We start from the raw sequence: 23,602 nt of genomic DNA, 5'->3' as shown, positions 1-23,602 counted from the left end.
TCTTTGACGATTGTTTTTTAGACACTTAGTAATTGTTCACAAACACCTCAAATCACCCCAACAACAATCAACTACCATTCACGTCCATTTTTAAATCGGTTTAATCACTTTAAATCTATTAAATTGATTTAAAAAGTGATGAAGGGTAATTAATTACCTTTCGAGTGTTTCTTTATAGTGCCTAAAGAGCAATTCATTTTCTCTTTTAAGTCTATCAGCCAATATGCTATTACAGCACGGCACCATACTAGTAGGATCCAAACATAACACCAATAGTATGCTTGTAGCACATCTCATGCATGTGAAAATTCTTATCAAATTCAAACACTTGTTTTCTTCAAACATGGGTTGTTCTCGTGTACACTTTCAACATTAAGTACAACAAGCAACTTTAGGTACATCACACAACAAACTATTGCAAACGACTATTACATAGACATATCCGAGTCTAGAAGGTAGAAACCTCAAAATTTAGGCTTATCTCCAGTCAAACTTTTGTATAGTTCGTCTATCTCAACCTGTTACAATGTCAACAAATTTGTGAGCACATAAACATATATCTTTCTTTTTAAATTTGTAATTTGTTACTATTTGTTCGAGGTGAGAATCGAACCCAATATCAACCTTATTACTCCCCTCTTTAACATAAGATATATATCTAATCTAATTATAAAGAGACAACATCTTAGTAAGGGAAAAGAAAGAGAATATCAAATACCTTATAATACTTGATCATGTTGTTCCTTTTCTTTTTCAATGTTGCAGTTACCAAGTCTCTTTCCATATCAAATGGAAGCGGGTCTAATATTACGCCTTTGATATGTTCAAATCCCTTCAACTAATTTCATAGAGGCAGAAAAAATGAAAAGGAAACAAAACAGTTAGAGATTCATACCAAACTTGGTAGTACAAATTTGCAAAATCAAAGTTTTTAACTTTTTTGTCTATCATTTCATCAATAGTGCATGGTTTGAAAATCTTTGAAAAAAAAAGAACTTAAAGTTTCTTTGTTCATACCTAAAGAAAATTTTAATGTAACAGGATTTACCACATAACACTAGATACAGAAATATACTCAATATAGTGGTAGAGAAATAATCACAGAGTCACTACTCAATTTACATTTTATTATCCTAAGAGTTAAATATATTTGTAGTAAATTACATTTTTTTTATGTTTGATCCCTGTAGAAATTTTAGTCTCTACTTTTATTAGTTTTTGCAACAAAAAAAAAAAAACAAAAAAAAATATATTACTTGTTGTTCCTGCATTTAATGCCTTCAAAAACAAAATAATGACTAAAATTGAACAAAATTTATGCATGGGCTAACTTAAAAATTGTGAATTTTATAGAGACTAAAAACACATTTAATCTTTATCCTATGTGTTACCTTGTTTCTCACAGCTGTAGATTTGAGCTCAGATAGCACATATCTCTTCAATTGGTCAAGCGAACATAGTTTGGAGAAGGAAGATATGTGACCATTTGCATATGCCCACTTATTAGCAACATCTTCATTTGGAACTACTACTGCAACCAGTATTGACTTGAAGCTATTCCCATATACCCAAATCTTAAATAAAAAACATACATATGAAAATGAAATAAATAAAAACTCTCGAAGACAAAAGTGTCTAAAAACCAGAAAGTGTTCACTGAACTTGTGAAAATAAATACTTACATCTTCAACTATTGGAGTGATTGTATAAACATTTTCAAGATACTCAAGTGCTATATACTCTCCTTGAGAAAGCTTAACAAGATTCTTCTTCCTGTCAATAATCCTCATAATACCATTAGGAAGCATTTCTCCAATGTCCCCTGAGGATATATACCAAACAATGACACAACACAATCGCATTAGATCATACCAAGAAGAAAGTAGTAGCAAAAGGTTAAGGGTTTGAACCCTCGTAAAGTAGAAAATACTAACATAACAACTAGCGTACTAATATTTGTCATTAAACAAAAATCACATTAGAACGTGCCGAGATGGGCTAAAATAATAGAAATATTTTGAGGTAGGAGAAGAGAAAATCAACCTGTGTGGAACCATCCATCTATTATGGCTTCTTTTGTTAACTCAGGATTTTTATGGTAACCAGTGAAAACACTTTTGCCTCTGACACATATCTCACCACATGGAGGAGTTCCAAGAGGATTGTAACCCATGTCTGGAACTTCCTCCAGCCGCAATTCATTGAATACAGTTACAACACCAACATTGCCTAGCATGCACATTTCATCTGGAAATGTAAGAGTAGTTGGTCCACATGTTTCTGTCAAACCTGGAATATTAACCTTAATGTCAGTGTATCATTGTATTGTAAAAAGTACATGTATGTATTTGGTCCAAATTAAGTTCAGAGGGAATATGTCATAATAATATTCTAGTTAATTTAACTAATTTAGCCTCTAAAATTAATTAAATTTCAGAATTATATAAATCACATATCATATTTGTCCTCTAATACATTTTTAATGACTCGATGGACCAACTAAAAAGGACAAGAGTGATTAAAAAAAAAAAAACTTTCAATTTTTGAGATAGTTCCAAGGTCCTTACCATAGCCTTGGCATACAAAGGCACAAGTAGTGACACGCAAGAATTCTTCAATCTCAGAGCTTAAGGCTGCACCTCCAGATATTATTAGTCTAACACGTCCGCCTAGCCTTGCTTTGACCTAATGGTGTGTAAAGGAGAAGGTTCAGAAATTGATCTGTAACATTACTAGTACATGCAAGAGAAGGTATATATACAAACACACACACACACAACCTTTCTGAAGGCTAGTAGATCTGCAAGACGTGATGCTTCTCTCTGTTTGTATCCTTTGTTCATCCAGCCAAGTTTACTGTATAAAACACAAAATAGGATTTATTTTTGGGGAAAAAAAAGATGTTAATCACCAAACAAACTCATAAAAAAAAATCCATAATTTTAATATATTTCTATTTAAATTCTATTCGTTTATATTTGTTACATTAGGTATTAATGGGAAAAAAATTGCTACAATTTTTTTTATAGAAACTGAAATAATAAATTTAATAATTGTATTGGAATGAAAATTATATTTAACCCAAAATAATTCTCCATTTTTTTTTGAAAGAATTCTCCATTTTTTTTAGAGTTATAAATAAATATAGGTCATAGAATTTGTCAAAAAAAAAAAATATAGGTCATAGAATAGCCACTTACTAGTTGTAGAGCATGCCAAAAACTGTTCTCCTCACTGGATTTAGTTGTGCCACTGCTTTCTTGATACCTGCAACAAAAAATTGATTGAATTGTAAAGTTATTTTCCAAATAAAATCAATTATTAAAAACAATAAAAAAAAAATTTGGTACAAAAAAAACAATAAATTTTATTCCTTCAAAACAAAAAAAAAAATTATATTGTAGTGTGACCTTGCCTTCATAAACTTTTTCAAAAACCCGTGGTACACCAGCAAACAATGTTGGCTTTAACTCACTTAAATCCTCCAGCAACGCATTCAGATCCTTCATGCAAACCATTCCATAAATTACAAGATGTTAACTCACTTTACCGAATAAGTATTATAGTGTTAGTTAGTTAGGAGTTATTTACTCTATTTTTTTTTTAGACAGAATTTACTCTATTAGTTAGTGTAGCTGGTTCTATTAATATATATAGATTAATATCCCTGGACCGGCACCACATGTGCGCCTAACGCATGTTTTGGCCAAATACGTAAGGAATAAAGGGAGCTTCAGATAGCACTTGGGTGACATAGAGTTGGGTGATATTGACCAATCACAATGTCACAATGCTTGTGTTTCTCTCTTTTTCACAAGCATTGTGACATTGTGATTGGCCAATGTCATCAATGTCACCCAACTCTATGTCACACAAGTGCTATCCGGGAGCTTCACAAGTCACAACCCTCCACATGTTGACACCCATATTTATTTGTACACTTTGAAAAATTTAACTTAATCAAATGTATAGTCTCTGTGACCACATTTTTTAGTTGTGTGATTACTATTTTTTCAGAATTTATTTGGTTAACTAAGTAGAAAAATAGTGATCACGCGCATTATAGTTACGTGACTACATTTTGTAACTTCTAAATATGGTCATGCAATTGAAAAAATGTAGTCACACGGACTATATAATTGATTAACTGAAATTTTTCAATATACACATTAAAGATGTCAACTGATCTTTATTCCAACACTCCGTTAGCTCAATTTGTGCCTCTGTCCCTATTTTGTATCTATATATGAGCCATTCTCAAGAAAGACTTCTTTTTACATAAAGTTCTATAAATAAGACTACGTAAACACTTTATCTATCTTTTATCAATCAATATCATTTCTTATGAGTTTTTGTCTCATTAGTATTCTTATGAGTATGATTTATCTCCTTATCATCTCATGACTCTTCACAAAATGTTTTTTTAAGGAGAATGACACATCACACATGCAATAATATTTGTGTTTTTTTTTTTACAAAATGCAATAATATTTGTTTTAAAAGTTATTTTAACAACCAAACTTTTTTTTTAATTTAAAATCTACACACACAGTATTTAAGTGGAATTCCAAAAATAATTACCACATTAGATATTTCTTTTACAATTTTTATTTAAAAACATTTTTTTTTCCAACTTTAAACGTAATTTTATAAACATTCTGAACATTATTTTGACTCAAATACATAATGATGAATATTAAAACTGAAATTTAGATAATAAAGATAATTTAAATTGAAAGAACAATAAAGGAAATTAAAACATATATTACGTAATAAAATATGGGTCATGTTAACTGATATCTCTAGCGCACTAGGTAAGGATACCAAAAAGAAACTTTTTTGACTTTTCATGATTAATTATACAATTTTCAATACAATAATTACTATATAATTTTTTTTAGTATCCTTAACCCATGCTCGAGGCACCGGTTAGCATTTTGCATAAAAAATAGGGTTAAATAGGTTTTTGGTCCCTATAAAATTGAGACATTTTAAGTTTAGTCCTTACTTAATTTTAATAGTTCTTTTAGTCCATAAAAAAAAATTCTGCACTCAGTATTAGTCCCTCCTAAAATCAAATTTGTTTAATTTATGCTTAAACTCTTGAGTTTTTGAACAACTTTTTGCATACGTGTTAAAAACATTACTAAAAGTTTCTCTGCAAAAAATTGTCGCAAAAATTGATTTCTACGTCAAGATTTTGTTAATTTTATCTTTAACTTTTGCCGTTTTAAAAAATTTATATTTAATTCGTTTCATGTTAAAAATTTCTAAATTTTAGTAAATGAATTTTTCATAGTGTTCTAAACATGCCTAAAAAAAATCGTTCAAAAATTTAAAAGTTTAAGGATAATTAAACAAACTTCGTTGTAACAGGGAGTAAAATTAGAACTAATTTTCTTTTGTAGAGACTAAAAAATCTATTAAAATTAAGTAAGGACTAAACTTAAAATTTCCCAATTTTATAGGGATCAAAAACATATTTAACCCAAAAAAATAAAAATAAATTGGTCAATAAATGGGCCAACGTGCCGTCTATCTTTCTACAAGTACTAATGTTGTGACATGACATTAATGAGAGCTAAGATGACGAATGTACCCCGTGATAGTAACCCACGGATGCACCGTTACGGAAAAAATATTCTTCAATACAACGATCAAGGATGTGAGCTAAAGGGAGGAAGGATAAATACACATCATCCACAGTCATCTACACAAAGCAAAATATGTGTTACATGTAAACTATATGAAAAATGGTATAATTAATTTCAATTTGTCATTGGATCAGCTTATGAATTAATTAAAGATTAAGGTTACCTTGTCCTCAAATTGTTCCATGAAAAGATCCATTCCTCTTACTAAAGCTAGTACGTTTTCATGTGTTAAAACAACACCTTTAGGATCTCCACTAGTTCCACTTGTATACATTATTGTGCATATGTCATGAGCCAAAGGAGGACAAATACTTGACGGGTTTTCTTTTCCCTGTAAGGATTGTTTCGTATTAATCATAATGATAGAGAAATAGAAGAAACATTATAATGCATGTTTGGACATTTCTTCTTTTGATAAGGCCAGTACAAAGTAAATTCTAAGATCTCCGGGATTAAAGAGTATGTGCGAAAGAAGAAATTACGTTTACCTCACTCCAAATAGACTAATGGAGTGCATGATTAGATTGAAGATTAAAATTAAATTGAAAGTACGCGTCACTTTAATTTTGTCAAACTCACGGGTCATACAAACTTTTAAAGAATAGAATAATAACTTGCATGATTTGATTGAAGGTATGTATGTATCACTTTAATTTCAAATATATAAAGTTACACTCCCTTATTGTGGATCAAGATTCCCAGTTGCGATACCCTTAAACATCATTGATCGCATAAATTTCAGGCGCTATATTGTGAATTAAAAAAAAATGCATATTTTATGAACTTAATCCAGAGAAATCTCAATTGTAGACAATTCATTTTCCCCTATACCACTCCTTTCAGGTTGGATTATTTTATTTTTCAATTTTTCCAAATAGCTAATATAAAAAAGAAGTTGAAACATAAATCATTCAATAAATTAAATGATAGTAAATTCCTTAAATAACATACACCTACCTTTTGTACGAATTGATTCCATGTATATGGTTTAATTCCAGCGTTTGTGGCCTCATCTTTCTCTTCCTCAGTTAATGAAGTGAAGCCCACTATGGCTGTAAGTGTAGCCACATACAACAACCAAACTTAGATAACATACATAAATGCCTTCAATTGTTAGCTGGAGCATACCAATATTGAAATTGAAACTTAGTAAATTACCTTTCAATCTCTTAGAGGATTTACAGTCAGCATTCAAAAGCTGCAGACAATATATGTTTTTGGTCAGTACTTAAAATTAATTGCTGCTCTGAATCTATGTTATATAAACTCATTTAGAAATACAACTAACATTAATAAATATTTGTATCAAGGAAAAATAAAGTAATTTTTATGCTTAATTACCTCTTTAACCTTCTTATCTTGAACAAAAACATAATCTATTTCTGCATGATCTATGATAAAATTTATAGCACCAGAACCTGCATCAAAAGCACTTAATCAGGAAAATTGTGAACCATAAGTTAAAGAGAAGAAATTTCAATTGTAGTAGAACTAAGAACTTACCAAGTGTGTCATAGAGAGGCACACAAATGAAGTTTTGTGCAGAACAAGCCTATGCCAATATTATAAACAACATGATTATGAATTTTGATGACATTTATAAAAGAAACAATTAATAGAGAAATGTTTAAGAAAGCAATGATTTAATAGAAGTGACAAACCTCCATTGCGATAATCCATTGTGGACAGTTAGATCCATAAATTCCAATTTTTGAACCCTATATAAGACCATCAATAATAGACATTGAGAAGATTTCATTGGAAGAGAAACTACTTATTATCTACTATAATGTAAATAGACATGGAGTCACAATTTAGTGAGGCAACCACATTGATGACCATTTGATTAAGATAAGGACGGTCTAGATTTACAATCTAAAACACGAATACGAAATTTGGACCGTCTGATCTTGATTGAACAATTATCAGTGTGGTTGAATGCATGCAGTCACACGGCACACGATTATGATTGCACACAACTCAAATCAAACATTATGAGTGAAGCACTTTTTGCAACCACTTACAGATTTAGCACCACATGCTTTTAAAGCAGAAGCAATTTGTAAAACTTCATCATAAGCTTCCTTGTATGTCTTCCAAACATATGGTCCTATCTATGAACATAAACCAAATACAAAACAAAAAACAATTACCTCGTCTCGTCTCTTTGACAAATACATATCCTAAGTTACATAACACTAAAAATTAAAAAATAAATTAATTAATTAAGATGAACCTTTCCATCAACAATTTTACGCCATCCCAGCATGCGGTTTTGAGGATGTTTTTTGACAGACGTACTGCAATTATTTAAGAAAAATCATTCAAAAACATTATAAAAAATCATTGATAAATCACCAAACCTTATAAACAGTGAAATAAATTGCCTGAAAATATCCCAAGCAGAGGTGAAATCAGGATCCATTGGAGGGAATTCATTTTTGGAGAGAAGGTTACGGTAAACAGGACCAACAGAAAGCATGCCATTTTTTCCTTCCTTTCCTTCCTCAACCTTAATTGAAAAGCTCTTCATTCTTCTTTGCAACAAAAATCTGAACAAGACAATAAGAAATTAAAATTAGAAAAAGTCCATTCTAAAGAATTAATTAATTTCGCTAGTCCATTTATTGTTGCTTACTAAATTACTATAATGATCACAATCTTTATTTTGACTTTTTTTTTTTTAGAGACGGTTTTAACTTAATGATGCTAGCTGGAATCATACACTATTAGTATATATTTTTTCAACTAAAATATCATACTATTATATATATATCATCAAACTCAAACATAAAGCATGAAATTCAAACTTTAGATTATATTTAAAATAAAATGAAAAGGATCACAGAATGTGATGAATAAACATCATCAAAGAAATAAGATACATACTCAAAAAAATAGCTAATTGATCCAAAGAGTGAGTGAAACCTTAGTATGTGAGGTGTGAGACATGCAACGAGATACTATTGATGATTGAGAGTGAACGAAGAAGTTGAGAATTGTACTCATTTATTTATAGTATAAAAAAGAGGTGTAGTTGTAAATGTGGTTGTTAGAAAACAAATAAATAGTGAGTAATGACACCACCTCTTAACATTGTATTCGGAGAATCCTACAGTGTAATTCTTGGTCATTCTTTAAAGCATAATAGTGTTATGCCATTTTTGCCAAGACCAAAGTTACCAGTATTTTTACAAAAGAGTACGAAATTTACAAACAATCAATAGTAGGATTTCGTGACCATACATACACTGAGGTGATGGAAAAAAAGTTCAGCCAACAAAAATACTACACGTGCTACTAATTCGTACATTTCGGCCATTGAAAGCTTCACTTTTAGAAGTTGGTACTATCATTTTTGTTTTTTAAAACCATTTTGGGTAAGTATTTTTATAGTAAATTGATAATTTTCAATACATAATTTCTATCTTTCTTGTTTGAATACATGTTACTCTTTCTTTATTTAATTCTTTAATTTATTTTTTTATATTTGTAATAAAAGATAATCTGGTAAAATAGAACTGATATTTATTTGTTTTCTAACCACCACATTTACTACTGCACCTCTTTTTTATGGTATAATAAGAAAATTCTCAACTTCGTTCAGTATCAAGTCTCAATCATCAATGGTATCTCATTGCATGTCTCACACCTCAAATTCCAACTACAGTTTCACTCTCTCGTTGGAGCAATTAGCTAGTTTTTGAGTGTGTGTCTTATTTCTTTCATGATGTTCATTCACCACATTCTTTGATAAAGTTTGAATTTCATGCTTTGTTTTTGAGTTTGATATATAATAGTAGGAGAATGCTAAACATTGCTCTCAGGCATAGGACTGAGCAGAATTACCATACCCGCCCGCAACCCGATATATCCGAGTCAACCGTGAGTCCATCGGGCGGGTTGATATGGGTCACGGGTGACACAGGTGAATAAAATCAGTTACATATGGATTTAAACGGTCGAAGTCGGTTCAGAGAACTAGAACAAGCGGTGTCCGAATGTACCCGCTTATTACTGATATTTACTTTCAACAGAGCAGCTATTCACTCTAAAATGTGATAGAGTGGGACATACCGAAGTCAACACATTACCCAATGTCTGCACTACACATGTGACATGCCTTTGTCTTTGTAATTGGCACGTCATGTTTCTCTTTGTTTCTCTCACCTATTTTATTTTACTAGTATATGAATTTCATACATTGATACTTGAGTTTACCACTACCAAACTCAGGTAACTAGAGAGAAGGAACAGGAACCTTGTAGAAAAGAAAAACATAGAAGAAACAAGCACCCCAGAAAAGCTGTCTCAGCCAATTCATTCACTTCTTCTTTGCCATTTTTCTGTATTTTCTTCCCTTTGTTCAGATCTATAACCGATCCAACCCACCCGTATAAACCGACGAACCGACACATCCGAGACCCGCCAAAACCGAGCCTAAATACGGTCGAATTTGGGTCTGGATTCTGTGCATTCGGTTTCATCCAGTATCGTGTTTTCGAGCCCGGATCCGCCCGAACCCGTCCGATGCTCTACCCTACTCAGGCATATGCATTGGTTAAGCAATCAAAATAAGTAAATTTTTTTTTTTATAAAAAGATGGGGTAATTATTACTCAATCAAAAGTTAAAACTTATATTTTTAAGATAAATTTTTTATTTATAGTTTCCTTAACCAATGCCCTTAGGAAGATCCATAATAATATGATATGATTCTAGCTAGCACCATTAAGCTAAAAAGAAAAGTGTCTTTATTAATTATCTTTTCCACACAATTTCTCTCTTCCATACAAAATTAATTATCTTTTTTAAAGTGCGAAAAATAGTCAAAACGTCTTATAATTTTAATCTAAATGAGTACATACATATTAAAGTCTATTTAGAGGTCTATACTGACGTGACACCATTTCAAAGCTTGTAAAAAGAAAAAACTAATACCTAAACATCTAAAACAAATATGAAAAGACATTTGAATTTGAATAATATAAATCACATCGCCATGAGCATACCTCCCCACTTATTCGCCTTAATGGTGAATTTCTAGCCATTAAGCTATTTAAAGGGGGGGAAAATAGATCGCAATAAACATTATATATTAAAGAGTTATACTACATTCAAAGTTGTGAAAAAAAATCTTTGTTTCTTATGTTACAATAAAATGCATTACAATAATATTAAAAACATTAAAATCAAATTTGTCTTGTTAAAAAAGGTCAAATTTGTCAAATCGATAAATATGGGTGACGATAAAATTTATTTGATAAGAATAAAAGTGTAACAATAATGATAATTTTCTTTTGTAAAAAAATAACAATAATTTTCTAATGAATTTTTTTCCATAGATTTTATTATAACATGCTCTAAAATAAAAACAATGAGATAGTGATAGAAAATATATACCAAATAAATAAATTAAATTATGGAAAAAAGTGTAACAAAATCAATTCTAAAAAACAGTAATAAATCGAGAAAAATTAAAAAAATAAATCAAATTTAAATTTAACATTGAATCAAGTAAATCAATATTGTATTTGGGGCTCCCAACTCAAATTGGTAGATCCAAGAAACAAGCTTTTAGTTTTATTATGGATAAGGTAAGGAATAAGTTGAAGGGTTGGAAAGGAAAAAAGTTGTCTCTTGTTGGTAGAGAGGTTTTAATTAAAGCAGTGGTCCAGGCTCTCCTAGTCTATGTCATGAGTTGTTTCCAGATACCTAAAGCATATGTGACCATATAGAGAGTGTTATCTGCAGATTTTGGCGGGGGAGTGATGAAGACAGAAGGAGGATACATTGGGTCAGAAAGGAAAAGTTGTTGAGAGACAATGTGATGTTGGACTGGGATTTAAATCCATGAATGATTTTAATCAGGCCATGTTAGCTAAACAAGTTTGACGATTACACACTAACCCCAACACATTGTTAGCAACAGTTTTAAGGCTATGTTTGATTGATGGAATGTGATGGAGTTGGATGGAATGTGATGGAGTTGGATGGAATGCATTTATATTGTCTGAATTTAAAACTGCTTCAGAACTCGCCAAGCAGCATCTGTCCAAACTGCAACAGCAGCGGCAGTGGCAGCAGCAACAGAAGCTCTAGCCACATCTGCAAACCCTACTGGCATGGATTTAGATTTACCCGTTGATCCAAATGAACCCACATACTGCTTTTGCAACCAAGTTAGCTATGGAGAAGTGGTAACTAATTATGTTCAATTCTTTGGATTTGTTAAAAATGAATGAAGTGGAATGGAGCATAATGGAACTCATTCCATTCCATTCCCTCAAATCCTTCAATATTCTTTTTCCTCCGATTTAGGATGTATCAAATAGAATGAAACTTTATAATTAAAATATTATTTTACCCCTATCTTCTTAATACCATTTTCTTTTCAATCCCTCTTCCTCTCACATTTCTTCTTCTGCTCAGTGCATATAAGAAGGAAAAAAAATCCTTATTGCACTTACCCGTTTTTTCATCTCCTGAATTGTTGCTTCATGAGTCCTCTTGATATTAATATTGTTTCTTTAGAAAATACAATATTCAATATGTGAAAAAGTTGAGGAAGTTACGTTTAATCATTTCCAGCAAGGTTTCTTCATGAATTATGTGTGTTGTTAATGAATTAATTATGTGTGTTGTTACTTTATTGCTTTGCATGTTTATTTTTCTAGCTGTTTTTTTTTTTAAAAGCTAAAATGAAATTTCGGTACTCATAAACTCTTTTATAATGAAGCTGAGAGATCTCTCTCCTATAGACGCAGGTCATTGTTGGTCCGAAAATGGTGAACAAATTCTTGATGTGTTGTTCTCTATACTCGACTCTCTTTATATTGTTGTTTTACACTTGATTGTTAGACTAGATCTATATCTGTTGTTGTTGTTGTTGCTGCTGCTTATGACTATTTTGGTTATTGGTTGTCACTAATACTTGCTCCACAAATCTAAGTTCACTAGTGTGAGTTTTGGAGTCTCCATTCACAACAATATGTGAATTGCCAAAGGAGGGGATAAAAAGGAAGAAATTTATATTTCAGATTTTATAATTAAAAAAAATGTCAAATACACTTTGGATAATAAAATTCAAACGGAATAAAATGAACAAAATAGAGTGCATACGAGTGGACGGTGAAATAACATTTTTATTCATCAGTGATAATTTCTATTTTGTTCCAAAAAAAAAATTAGAGTTTATCACCGTGAGCATAACTCAGTTGGTAAGGACAATGCATAATATATGCAAGGTCTGAGGTTCGATCCTCGAACACCACAAAAAAAAAAAACCAAAGTTTAAAATAGAAATCAAAACTTCATGAGAAAATCTATTATAGTTACAACCCCAAATCAAAAAGATTTAGGCATACTCACATAAAATGAAAAGTTTTTTGGTAGTGTTACAAAGTAACGAAGAATAGTTACAACCCCAAATCAAAAAGATTTAGGCATACTCACATAAAATGAAAAGTTTTTTGGTAGTGTTACAAAGTAACGAAGAAAAAAGAAAAAGAAAAAAGAGGGAGAAAAAAAATTAAGTTCTTCGCTTATCTATCAGAATGAGAGATTCTATGCCAGGCGATGGTAGTTCCAACGAGCAGAGCACCTTGCATGTGATCCTTCCTTAGCCATAAAATTTGCATACATATTTTGTTCCCTAAGAACATGTATCAATGTTGTATTTCCCTTTCCCTGTAAAACATCTCTAATATGGAGGATGTCAGTAGCATAAGTGTGCAAGGTATGATCACGACCAGCAGTAATCAGGTCAACTGCTTCCAAACAATCACTCTCACAAATAATGTTGACATAACCTTTTATACTACAAAAACCAAGACCTATCTGGATAGCACGTAACTCAGCTAATAACACATCACCTTCAGCTTCATAGTGAGAGAAACCAGCTATCCAATCTCCATCGTGGTTGCGAACAACACCACCAGCATCTAAACAACCTAAATCTTCTAGAACAAAACTAATTTAATCATATTAATTAATATCATTAAATTTTCTTCTTTTTTAATTTTTTTTCTATTTTATGTGAGTGTGCTCAAATCTTTTTGATTTGTGTTACAAAAAAAAAAAACTTTTTGATTTGAGGTTGTGACCATAGAAGAGTTTCTCAAACTTCATATACATTTATGTATATTTTTAAAGAAAAATGCTAACATATGTCTTAAAACACATATTAAAGCTTGACAAAAAAAATAAAAAATAAAACACATACTAAAGAATCAAATATAGAAATTCTGTCGTAAAAATTATGTCAATTTTTTTTTTAAAAGTTGAAAATTAATTCATCTCAATAAATGTTTGCTTAAATTGTATTTAGCTAAGCTAATAAGGACAATGCATAATATATCTAAGGTCCGGTTTGAACCTCGGACAAAAAAAAAAGTTTGCTAAAATTGTATTTAACAAAAATAAAAAATAAAAAAAATTACATACATACAGATACAGATACAGTAACTGTGCTGTAAGACTGTAATGGTTACTTTTTCGCAGCTCAAAACTTTGGCGCTTCGGATTGAAGAAGATCTTCAAATCAAAATCATCAACTAAAGGGAACAATAGAACATTGAATTCGTGATTAGAAAGAGTGGCTGTGAGTTCTGAATTTGAATTTCATAAACCCTAAATATTTCCATGGATGTGAAAAATATCCTTGGAGGATTACCCAATTTTTCCTTCCCACTTCAGGAGAAGAATTCTAGCGAGGTTCTTTTTCATTTTTCACCAAAGCACTTAGGGTTTAACCAATTTAACGTTTTTTATTTCAATAATTTATTTTTCTGGTGTTGTTGAATTTATAGGTGTATGCACTTACTGGTGGATTTGCACCTCTTATGCCAGCAGTTGATTTGTCTCTGTTGAGAAAAAAGCCTCCTTCAGACAAAAAGGTATTTTTTTTTTTCTTGTTGGTTGTTGGAGTTGTGATTAGTGTTGCAGTATGGTATCTTTACTGTGTTTGAACAAAATTAGAGTCGGAAACGGGGTTGGGTAGCACAACTGGTTTGAGGTAAGGGATCAGGGTTCAAAACTTGGCGAATGAGAAAAAAATACTAACATACTAAAATTTTCATATAAAAAAAAACAAGGGCCGGAAAAATTTACAATCTTCTTGGCTTGTACACTACTAATTTGCTAGTGATTAGATATACAACATGTCAAGTTTGGTTTATTTCTTCTACATTGTGAAATGCATTATACAATGAATGATCATGTGAGTGAAATCGCAGTTCTATGCATTTACTCTGTCTTTACTCTTGTGCCCCATAGGATATAGATTCTGTTTGGATAATCAACTTATTAATAGCTTATAACATAAGCGCTCATCACATAAGTGTTTATGTATAAGCTGTTTCTATATTAAAAGATGAAATAAAATCAAATTGTTTTATATAAACTATATGCTGTTTTTATGAGCTATTACGAGGAGCTTATTGAATATTGATATAAGCTGAAAATAACTTACGTACTCCCTCCGGTTACTATTATAAGCAAAAAAACACTTTTTTAGGTTCATGGAATAACTGATGTATCTGATCTATAATATAGACCAGATACCTGTTATTCAATGAACCTAAAAGTGGTTTTTGGTTTTTATAGTGACCGAGGAAGTACATGTCATTAACTCTCCCAAGCAGTTGCACAATTACTTATGCAAGTAAATAAACTAAAATAAGTCAATCCAAACTGGCTCATAAGAAGATACATTATTAGGAAGAAGAAAGAAGGATTCTCAAAAAGCAAAAATAAAAAATTAAAGTGTGTAATAACTTTTGTTTACCCATTTAAATAATTTTCGTTTACCGAAGAAGAAAGATTTAGAGTGATGTTTCCATGCAGCCGACCCCACTTAGTGGGATAAGGCTTGGTTGTTGTTGTTGTTGAAGAAGAAAGAGCTATACTAGAGTGATGTTTCTTTGTGAAATAGTCATCCACTCGCTTGAAAGTTCCTTGCTGGTTTAGTCTGTTTGGCACTTGTTTTTGGGTAGGTTGAGGAATTCATGCATGGTCCATTCATGTGTGTTTATGAACCTATAAGCCAATGTCTGAGAATCTATTGAAGAAGAAAAGTACCAAATAGGTGGATAGTACATGCTATCAAAAGTTTTACCTAAACAAATTATTGACTGAAATTGGGATGTTATTTTTTATAAATAGAACCATTAAATTGCTCTCACCTAATAACCTAAGCTTTTAAGATAGTCAATCAATGATATGGATATGGTATTGGATTCTCCCTAACCAAGTTTTCTAGAGGTCGATCCTTATTGATCCCATTATTCTAAATAAGAAAAGTTGAATTTCAACAATATGTTGTGTGGGCCCGGACATTGTTTAGGCTTCAAGCCCAAATGGCTCTTGTATGAGCTGTGTTAGATATAAAACAATGCTTTTACATATTACCTTAAGCTTTTACAATAATTGGTTCATGACATTATTATCACACATTTGATTTTTTCCCTCATTCAGGTCATTTGGCGATGGCTTCCTTTCGAAAATTCTGCTCGTAAAGATGATCTTCAGCTTCACCATTGGGTAAGTTCGTTTGTAAGTTTCTGTGAAATTTATGTTAGCCCTTTATGTTATCTTGGAGCATGGAAATATTGCCTCTTCCATGGTAGTCAACAACCGCATTCCGATGCATATCCTTACACCACCAAAACAGATTGCATGAAGTGTTTCCTTGGTTGCCAGAATAATGTGCCAGATTCACAAGAACCCCAACTCCGTTGCATTTATAACGATGCAGATATTGGGGGAACGGGAGAGAGCTAAACAATCAATGTGGGGTGGGGAATGGATTTGGTAATGAGTGGGTTTTGCAAGAATCTTGTTTGCTGCGGGGCCTGCAAACAAGTTATGAACAAAAAATATTAGGCATGTCGTCACATGTCTCTCAGCATGGACTTGCATGGGAGAAGATTGGTAATAGTGTTGGGGCTTGTCAATGCTCCTAAAATGACAAGCCTCCATTGGCAAGGACAATTAAGCTCCAGCAGTGAGGGTTGCGTGTTTAAAGGGAGGTAAAATACACCAAAGATATTTAGATATGGTATGAAAAACTGCTGAGAGCAGAGAGACTAAATGGGCAGCTGAAAATATAGGGTTTTGTTTTTCTTTACTTTGTTTGACATTTTCTTTGTTGAAAATATAATAGATTTTTTAATAACGTTCACAGTATGCTTTGATTCATTAATTGGAAAATGGGCTTTCCTATTCATGATTTGATTCACAATTTGATGATCACGGCAAATTTTATTGCAGCAGATTCAAATTGTAAATGGTGTTCCACCAACAGGGGACTATTCTTTTGCCAAGTATAACAAGGTAAATGCAGGTTCAGTCTTTACCTTCATGCCTGGTCTGCATTTTTCTGATTTTCTATCTTGACTGGGAATATCTTCTACTTACATGATTTAATGTTTGTTTACTTGCTTTGATGCAGTCTGTTGACATAACAAGATACACGGACGAGGAGTATGAGAAATATTTGGCAAATCCTGTAGGTATCATGTCTAGATTGCATGTATAAAATTGCATTGAACTTTGCCTTTGAGATTGCTTAAACAACAGTTTTTGCAATTTTTAATGCTACAAAAAACTGAATTTTAGGTGATGATGTATCATGTTAAGGTTGATGTTGCTGTGTCTTCAATAACCTGTATAGTTAGAATGTATATGAAAGGCCTTTTCGGTGTATACATCTTAAAGGGTCATGCTAACAAGTTCCCTAAAGATACAGTTAAGGAAGCAAAAATAGAAGTTTTGTATTGAAAATAACAATTTTTAAACTTCTAAAAAATTGAATACATTTTTTCCAAAACAATATTTCTATATTTGTTTTTATAACCAATGCCCTAAGGGCACTCATTAGCATTTTCCTAACTTAAAAGTTGTTTATTTGCTAGTTGGTAAATCTTTTATATTTCTCTAACGATCGAGTAATGAATAAATGATAGATTTTATGATCTATTTGAAATGATCTGTATTACTGAACCTAACCGTCACTTTGCATCTGCATCTTCTGTACACTTCACTGTACTTTCCGTTTTATAAATGCACTTACCCTCAAGCACAACTGTGTAATTCTGTGTTATTTTAAGAGTTGGATTTCGATATGCATTGGACATTCTACGGGTATTTTTACATCTGTCTCTGCTACGAAGTATTTAATGTGTTACTCTCTTCCATGAAATTATATTTATGTAGAAATGGACCAAGGAGGAAACAGATCAACTGTTTGACTTGTGTGAGAGGTTTAATCTCCGATTTATTGTTATAGCTGATAGGTTCCCTTCATCTCGAACTGTTGAAGAATTGAAGGATCGATATTATAGTGGTATGTGTATTATGTTCACTGAGCTATATATGCTGCATTCAGTTTCCATTTTCTTTTATTCTTAGTTTGACTAATTAGAAAATGACATATTTAAAATAATTTTTTGTTATATTGTCCTTGCCATGCAGTATCCCGGGCTATGTTAATTGCCAGGAATCCATCTTCTACGGATGTTGCAGTGGATCCACTTGTTCAGGTGTGGTCGACTTTTTGAACAAGCTGTGCATTGTTATCAAGCAAAAACTCTCTTTCATTCTTTTGAGCACACTATACTTAGTAAAAATAAAACCTTTTCAGCATTAGGATGTTGCAATGTGATCTTAGTTATTTATTCTCCCTCCTTAATGCAGGAACCATATAACGTTTCACAGGAGATGGAGCGGAAACGAGCTCAGTCCCTGATCCTCTCTGAAACAAAGCAACAAGAGCGAAGAGATGAAGAGGTTTTTACTCTTTCCCCTTTTAATAAGTATTATTTATATGGATGCTATAATTACAAGTTCAGAGAAAATGAAGTAAATATAGGTATTAGGTATTAACTACTGTATTATATGCAGGTGCTTGCCGAAGCAAAAAGAATTGCTGAATTACGCATAACGACCAAGGTAATTTTTAATGGTTGTATTTGTATGACACTTATAATTACATGTGGAGAGGAAATGATAATGTTTCCATACTATCTAATTATGCCTTTTTGCTTAGTTTTTCTCATACATTCCTGCTAGTGAACCTCAAATACTAAGAGATGTTTCATGTAACATGTTTTTCTGCATAAAACCAATTTCATTTTATTTAAACATTTTTTTTATTTGTTCAGGGGCCTGGGAATGAAATTAGAACTGTTTACTCATGTAATTTGATGCCTATATTTTCACTGAGAGTAGGTTATTGTTAGTTTCATTGGATCAATTGGGGAAACCAAATTTGTGGAATATAAATATTTACACCCAAACTTTGGATGAACCTGTGTCGGTGATTAGTGATATCTGGTATTTGATTTTGTTTCTTTTAGGTTGCCCGAGAGTCTGAGTTGGATGTTGCTTCAAAGGCTTGTGCAAACGTTACAGAGAGGGCCAACCCCGGTGAAACTGTATCTCCATCAAAGACAGAACTTCCACCAATAGTCGTGCCTTCCATGATATCGACAGATAATGCATCTACCATAGCCTCTCTTCGCATGGTAAGTTAAAAATAAGGTTACCAATTATTCACCCGATGTCTCTTTTCTGTTGACACTTAATGTTGAAACCTTCCCCATCTCCACCTGTTCCCCCAGCACAAAAAGAGAAAGAACAGAATCAAGAAATATAGAATAACAAGGATTTTCTTGATCAAGTTTATGAAAATTTGACTGTAGAGGACTAGAGACTTACATCGAACGAAATCACTGAAATAACTTTTTCTTTTCCCTTGTGAAACACAATTTTCAAGCATTTGTTGGATGTCTAATTATCTACACGTCACAACATAATCTGATAGTGAGATGCATTTCAGCTTTATGTCTATTCAAGAACCTATGCACTTGGACAAATGGTGCAATCTGCAAGCTCATCAGCTGGACTTCGGACTATCAAACGTGTTGATCAAACTTTGCTGGAACTTGGGGTTTGTCTGTTCTCCTCTTTAATGCATTTCTGATGTTTCCTTTATCCTCCCTGTTGTAGTCATGTAGCAGCTCCTGATCAGTACCAATAACATTATATGATACCCTTGCATTCTACATTTCACTATTTCAGGATTGGCTTAAGATTTTTTTAATGTTTTTGTTCAGCTTTTAATTTGTTTTTTTATTTTAACCCTCCTGTTCCTAGGGGAAAGGGGCCATGGTAATCCGGACTTAGCTGGGAGGTAAGTAAAGTCCGGCCAACGATTGTTCCAGTCAGGAATCGAACTCGGGTTCTCCCGAACGTTTCGTCCTTAACTGAAACTCATTAACCACTTGAGCTCAACCACTTGGTTTACTTTGGGGGTTTGGTTTTGAGATTGTGGTTATGATTAATCTAAACTTTCAAATAACGTTTCTGGTTCAGCTCTTTTAGAGCTTGACTTGGCTTTCCTTAGCTCAAGTAGTGTCTTAATAGTTCGGTTGAGAATAATTTTTTAGATATATAATCAAATTATTAATGCTTTAAACAAACGACATAAGCTTTTAAAGTTTCCATGATCAAGTGTGTCTACAATTTAATGCTTGTTGTCTCACATTTCAAACATAAATGGCTCGTGTGGAAGTGCATGTTAGAGATACAATAATAAAACTATTTGTGTACTTCAACTCAACAGTTTCAGCTTTTAGTATAATGGGACTTGCTCAAATAAAAAATTTCTTTGTATTCTACATATTTGGTTTGTAGTGAAGTAAGTATATATACTATTAACATGAAATAAGCCAAGCTCATTTAAGTTTGAACCTGGCTCAGTATGTGTTCATAAATAAGCTCAATTAAGCTCTTCCAAATGCCTCCTTAGGCTTCTAATAGAAATACAAAATATATTAATGTTGCTGATATGTTTATTGACAAGCTGAGCTGATTTTTCCATTAATGAATGTAGTCCAATTCCAATCACCCTAGCAAAATACCTGCACTTCCTTTTTTTGAAGACGAAATACCTGCACTTCCTGATAATAATTTTAAGGTCAATTTTAATTTCTTTGTACTATGATTGCAGGTCAATTTGAAACCAAGGGTTCCAACAAAAGCTGTTTGTGCAGAGCATCTAGAACTAAGAAATGAAATACTAACCTTGCTGAATCTTCAGAAACAGGTACACTGTAAAGAAAGCTTAATAAATGTCATACTAATGTCATTTTTTTATAGGATTACCAACACCAACATTGGTTTGTTCACTAACTCTTCTAGACCGTGTCTTTAATTTGTTTCAGCTGCAAAATAAGGAGGCTGAAGGTTCATCTTTTCGTGACGGGTCACACTGCGAAACAACGGGAACACCAAAGGTTAGATTTTTTTTTCTTTTTAATTAAATTTTTAGGTTAGTACATTTTCTTTTTGTGTTTTCAACGTTTTAGACTTATGATTGTCTAAACATATGCCATTCTTTTTCTCAAATCACGGGCTTGTGCTTTTTAAACTGCCGACAGCGTTTGCATCGAGGCGGAGATCAGGATCTGACATTTGTTCCAGATAACACAAGTTCTGGGGGTAATAACAGATTAGTTTTGTTTTCACCTGCTATCTGAATTTCTCCAAGCGTTAGAAATTTCATCTACATATCATTTAATTGTATGCATGCAATGAACTGGTTTCAGGGGAAAGAATTGGTAAAAGGGATCAAAAGCGCAAGGTACGGATCTGCTTTTTCTATTTTATTATGTTTAAGTATTCTTTCTTGTTCTACATGCTTTTAGACCAATGCTAAAGCACATTATTTATTTATTTATTTTATCTTGGAAACGTTACCTGTAAATGCGTCTGGACGACATTCAGAAACTTCATCATCACCAGCCCAATCAAAAAGACAGAAAAAACTGAAGGCTTCAGATCTTTAGCTCCCCTAGTAAGAGCTTCAATTCACCTCCTATCTTTTGTTTGATTCTGTATAATCTTTTGTGCTTTAACGTCTTTATGTTGCTTTGTTAGTCCACTGTAGTCACTAAATGAGGTTTGCATGCTTTCTGTTAGGTGGCAACCGGAATGGTGTTGCGATTTGTAGTGCTCTTTTGATAGGAATAATGAATCTTGTAGTAAGCAGCAGTGAACTCAAAACTCCTGGCAGTTCTGATTGTGGTTAGTTTAGTTTAGAAAATTATTGTTAGTTTTTTATATTCAGTGCTACATGGAGCAATGAGGTTCACATCTTTCATCAAATACATCCCCACAGAGGAAGTGAACTTTATTTTGTGCTGGTGAAGCTTTAGAGTGATACCAGCCACCAGGTGCTAGGGACCAACCAAGCTCATTAGGATTTGTATATAATTAGGATTAGGAGTTGTGAATATTCCAGAAATTTGCAGATGCTTATGTTATCTGTCAAAATACCTTTAAGCCCGAAACTATATATAAGGATGTAGAAATTGGTTTGTTAAGGAAGCTAATGAAACAAATGACATATTATAAGGGATTGAAAAATAGAACTTGCAAAAGGAAAACAACATTCATTTTCTTCCTCATAATCATTGAAAAAATCAATTTTTTTCTTAATCATCCAAGATTAATGAAGATGTTTAATTTGAAACGCCGTGGCGCTATGATGAATTAATAAGATAACAGCAAATGAAGTTCGGAATGGCTGATTGATGAGCTTTTCTAAATTTTTATTTTCTTGTGAGAGCTCATTTCTTTCATCGTGACATCATTTTAGCACAATGCTTATGCGATATCACTATGCACAACGCCTTTTTGGGAAAATACTGAACCAGATTAGCTGCATAATGCTCCATTTAGTTCATTTAGGGGTTTGGATGCAAGACACGTGGCAAATAAACGTCCAAGGGTTGTGATTAAATTAAGAAATAAACATTTATTTAATTAATAAAAGGAAAAAATAGAACGCTATGTGCCTCTGTTTTGTTTTTCTTCCTCTTTGCTCAGCATCACTGCCTCTCCACCGCCGCCCTCCATCGCCATTCGCCGATGTTGAAATCTGCATCTTCATCGCAAAACCATGATAAGTTTAAGTGAGAGAAATTCCATTCCATCTTCTTACTTTCAGCAACCATAACTGAAAGTTTCCAACATCTGAACCCTTTTATGTTTCTTGCACGATCCATTGCTTTTTCAACCATTTTCAACAGTACTTTGTCGTTGTAGATAGTACTGGATTTTCAATCAATCAATCTTGAATCACCTTCTTCGCTTATTGTTTGCCATTCTTTGTTGCGGTGGCCGAAAGAGAGTGTGATGGAGATGACGAGAGAATGATGGAAACACGAGAAGAAGAAAGCGGTTGCGACGGTGATGATCTGGTGGTTTCGACGGTGGAAAATTACGACGGCGACGGAGAGGGGGCGGTGGTGCACAGGGAAGAGGAAGCCATGTGTTTGGATGGAAGAGAGACTCAACAATCTTTTTTTTTGATTAATTAAATAAATCTTTATATCTTAATTTGATCACAACCCTTGGATGTTTATTTGCCACGTGTCTTGCATCCAAACCTATAAATGGACTAAATGGAGCATACCCGGACTCGTCATTTTGACATACCCACTACTACTTCCATGTATGTGAGTTTCTTGCAGGCAAAAATATTAGAGTTAAACAATGTAACCTGTAAAATGAGGAAAAAAGTTGGATTAAAAAAAAGTTTACAGGGATATATCCTGATTCAATAACTAATTAATTGTTTTTTTAAATTATTTGACTTTTCAAAAAATATTATGGGATTTTATCATTTTTTTAATTAAAAAACATTTTCTTTTGAAGAAAAAGGTGTAAAGAGAACCTTTTAATCAATAAGTTAGCATTAGTCCCAGATTAAAATGCAAGGTCTATCTGTACCTAGAAAAAAAATTCAAGGACTGTATATTGGAAATCCTGAAAAGGACGTCACCAAATTATTAACTATGGCACTTCAAATCTTCAATTGTGTTGGACCACTACTATGTGGACAGAGTTAAACATAAACAGGAATTGATAAAATTGAATCAG

General features: G+C 32.5%; 3 protein-coding genes across 6 annotated transcripts; 1 reads left to right on the top strand and 2 right to left on the bottom strand.

Moving 5' to 3' along the window:
• Positions 1 to 278: 278 nt before the first annotated feature.
• On the bottom strand, positions 279 to 8,639 carry LOC146957496 (long chain acyl-CoA synthetase 1-like). 2 transcript variants are annotated; one of them, XM_085736825.1, is made up of 20 exons: positions 8,544 to 8,639; positions 8,042 to 8,206; positions 7,891 to 7,954; positions 7,679 to 7,768; positions 7,316 to 7,372; positions 7,158 to 7,206; positions 6,996 to 7,072; positions 6,813 to 6,852; positions 6,612 to 6,706; positions 5,818 to 5,985; positions 5,600 to 5,710; positions 3,416 to 3,503; positions 3,201 to 3,267; positions 2,781 to 2,856; positions 2,568 to 2,685; positions 2,044 to 2,289; positions 1,683 to 1,822; positions 1,392 to 1,574; positions 719 to 838; positions 279 to 518 (listed from the first exon to the last, which is right to left on the bottom strand). In XM_085736825.1, exons 2-20 carry the CDS (start codon positions 8,185 to 8,187, stop codon positions 465 to 467), a joined length of 1,989 nt encoding a protein of 662 aa, XP_085592951.1. In that variant the 5' UTR covers positions 8,188 to 8,206; positions 8,544 to 8,639; the 3' UTR covers positions 279 to 464. The 2 variants fall into 2 exon arrangements, with proteins under 2 accessions (XP_085592951.1, XP_085592954.1); XM_085736828.1 differs by having other exon boundaries at positions 8,583 to 8,639.
• Positions 8,640 to 13,219: 4,580 nt separating this feature from the next.
• On the bottom strand, positions 13,220 to 13,789 carry LOC146957495 (uncharacterized). The gene is made up of 2 exons (XM_085750618.1): positions 13,738 to 13,789; positions 13,220 to 13,614 (listed from the first exon to the last, which is right to left on the bottom strand). Exons 1-2 carry the CDS (start codon positions 13,787 to 13,789, stop codon positions 13,220 to 13,222), a joined length of 447 nt encoding a protein of 148 aa, XP_085606744.1.
• Positions 13,790 to 14,092: 303 nt separating this feature from the next.
• LOC146957494 (SWR1-complex protein 4-like) lies at positions 14,093 to 22,084 on the top strand. Of its 3 annotated transcripts, none has more exons than XM_085736807.1 (17): positions 14,093 to 14,368; positions 14,464 to 14,550; positions 16,130 to 16,195; positions 16,928 to 16,987; positions 17,106 to 17,162; positions 17,870 to 17,999; positions 18,128 to 18,195; positions 18,350 to 18,442; positions 18,557 to 18,604; positions 19,012 to 19,179; positions 19,494 to 19,604; positions 20,667 to 20,762; positions 20,881 to 20,952; positions 21,097 to 21,157; positions 21,265 to 21,299; positions 21,443 to 21,512; positions 21,638 to 22,084. In XM_085736807.1, the coding sequence occupies exons 1-16, from the start codon at positions 14,297 to 14,299 to the stop codon at positions 21,485 to 21,487; spliced, it is 1,269 nt and encodes a 422-aa protein (XP_085592933.1). In that variant the 5' UTR covers positions 14,093 to 14,296; the 3' UTR covers positions 21,488 to 21,512; positions 21,638 to 22,084. The 3 variants fall into 3 exon arrangements, with proteins under 3 accessions (XP_085592933.1, XP_085592930.1, XP_085592937.1); XM_085736804.1 differs by having other exon boundaries at positions 16,925 to 16,987; XM_085736811.1 differs by having other exon boundaries at positions 14,128 to 14,368; positions 16,925 to 16,987; positions 21,424 to 21,512.
• Positions 22,085 to 23,602: the final 1,518 nt, after the last annotated feature.

The sequence above is a fragment of the Medicago sativa genome, chromosome 1 (assembly GCF_051527215.1).
Source record: "Medicago sativa cultivar Bolivia chromosome 1, Bolivia_mono, whole genome shotgun sequence".
NCBI classification, from domain to species: Eukaryota; Viridiplantae; Streptophyta; class Magnoliopsida; order Fabales; family Fabaceae; genus Medicago; species Medicago sativa.
This window is presented reverse-complemented; position numbering and strand designations above follow the sequence as displayed.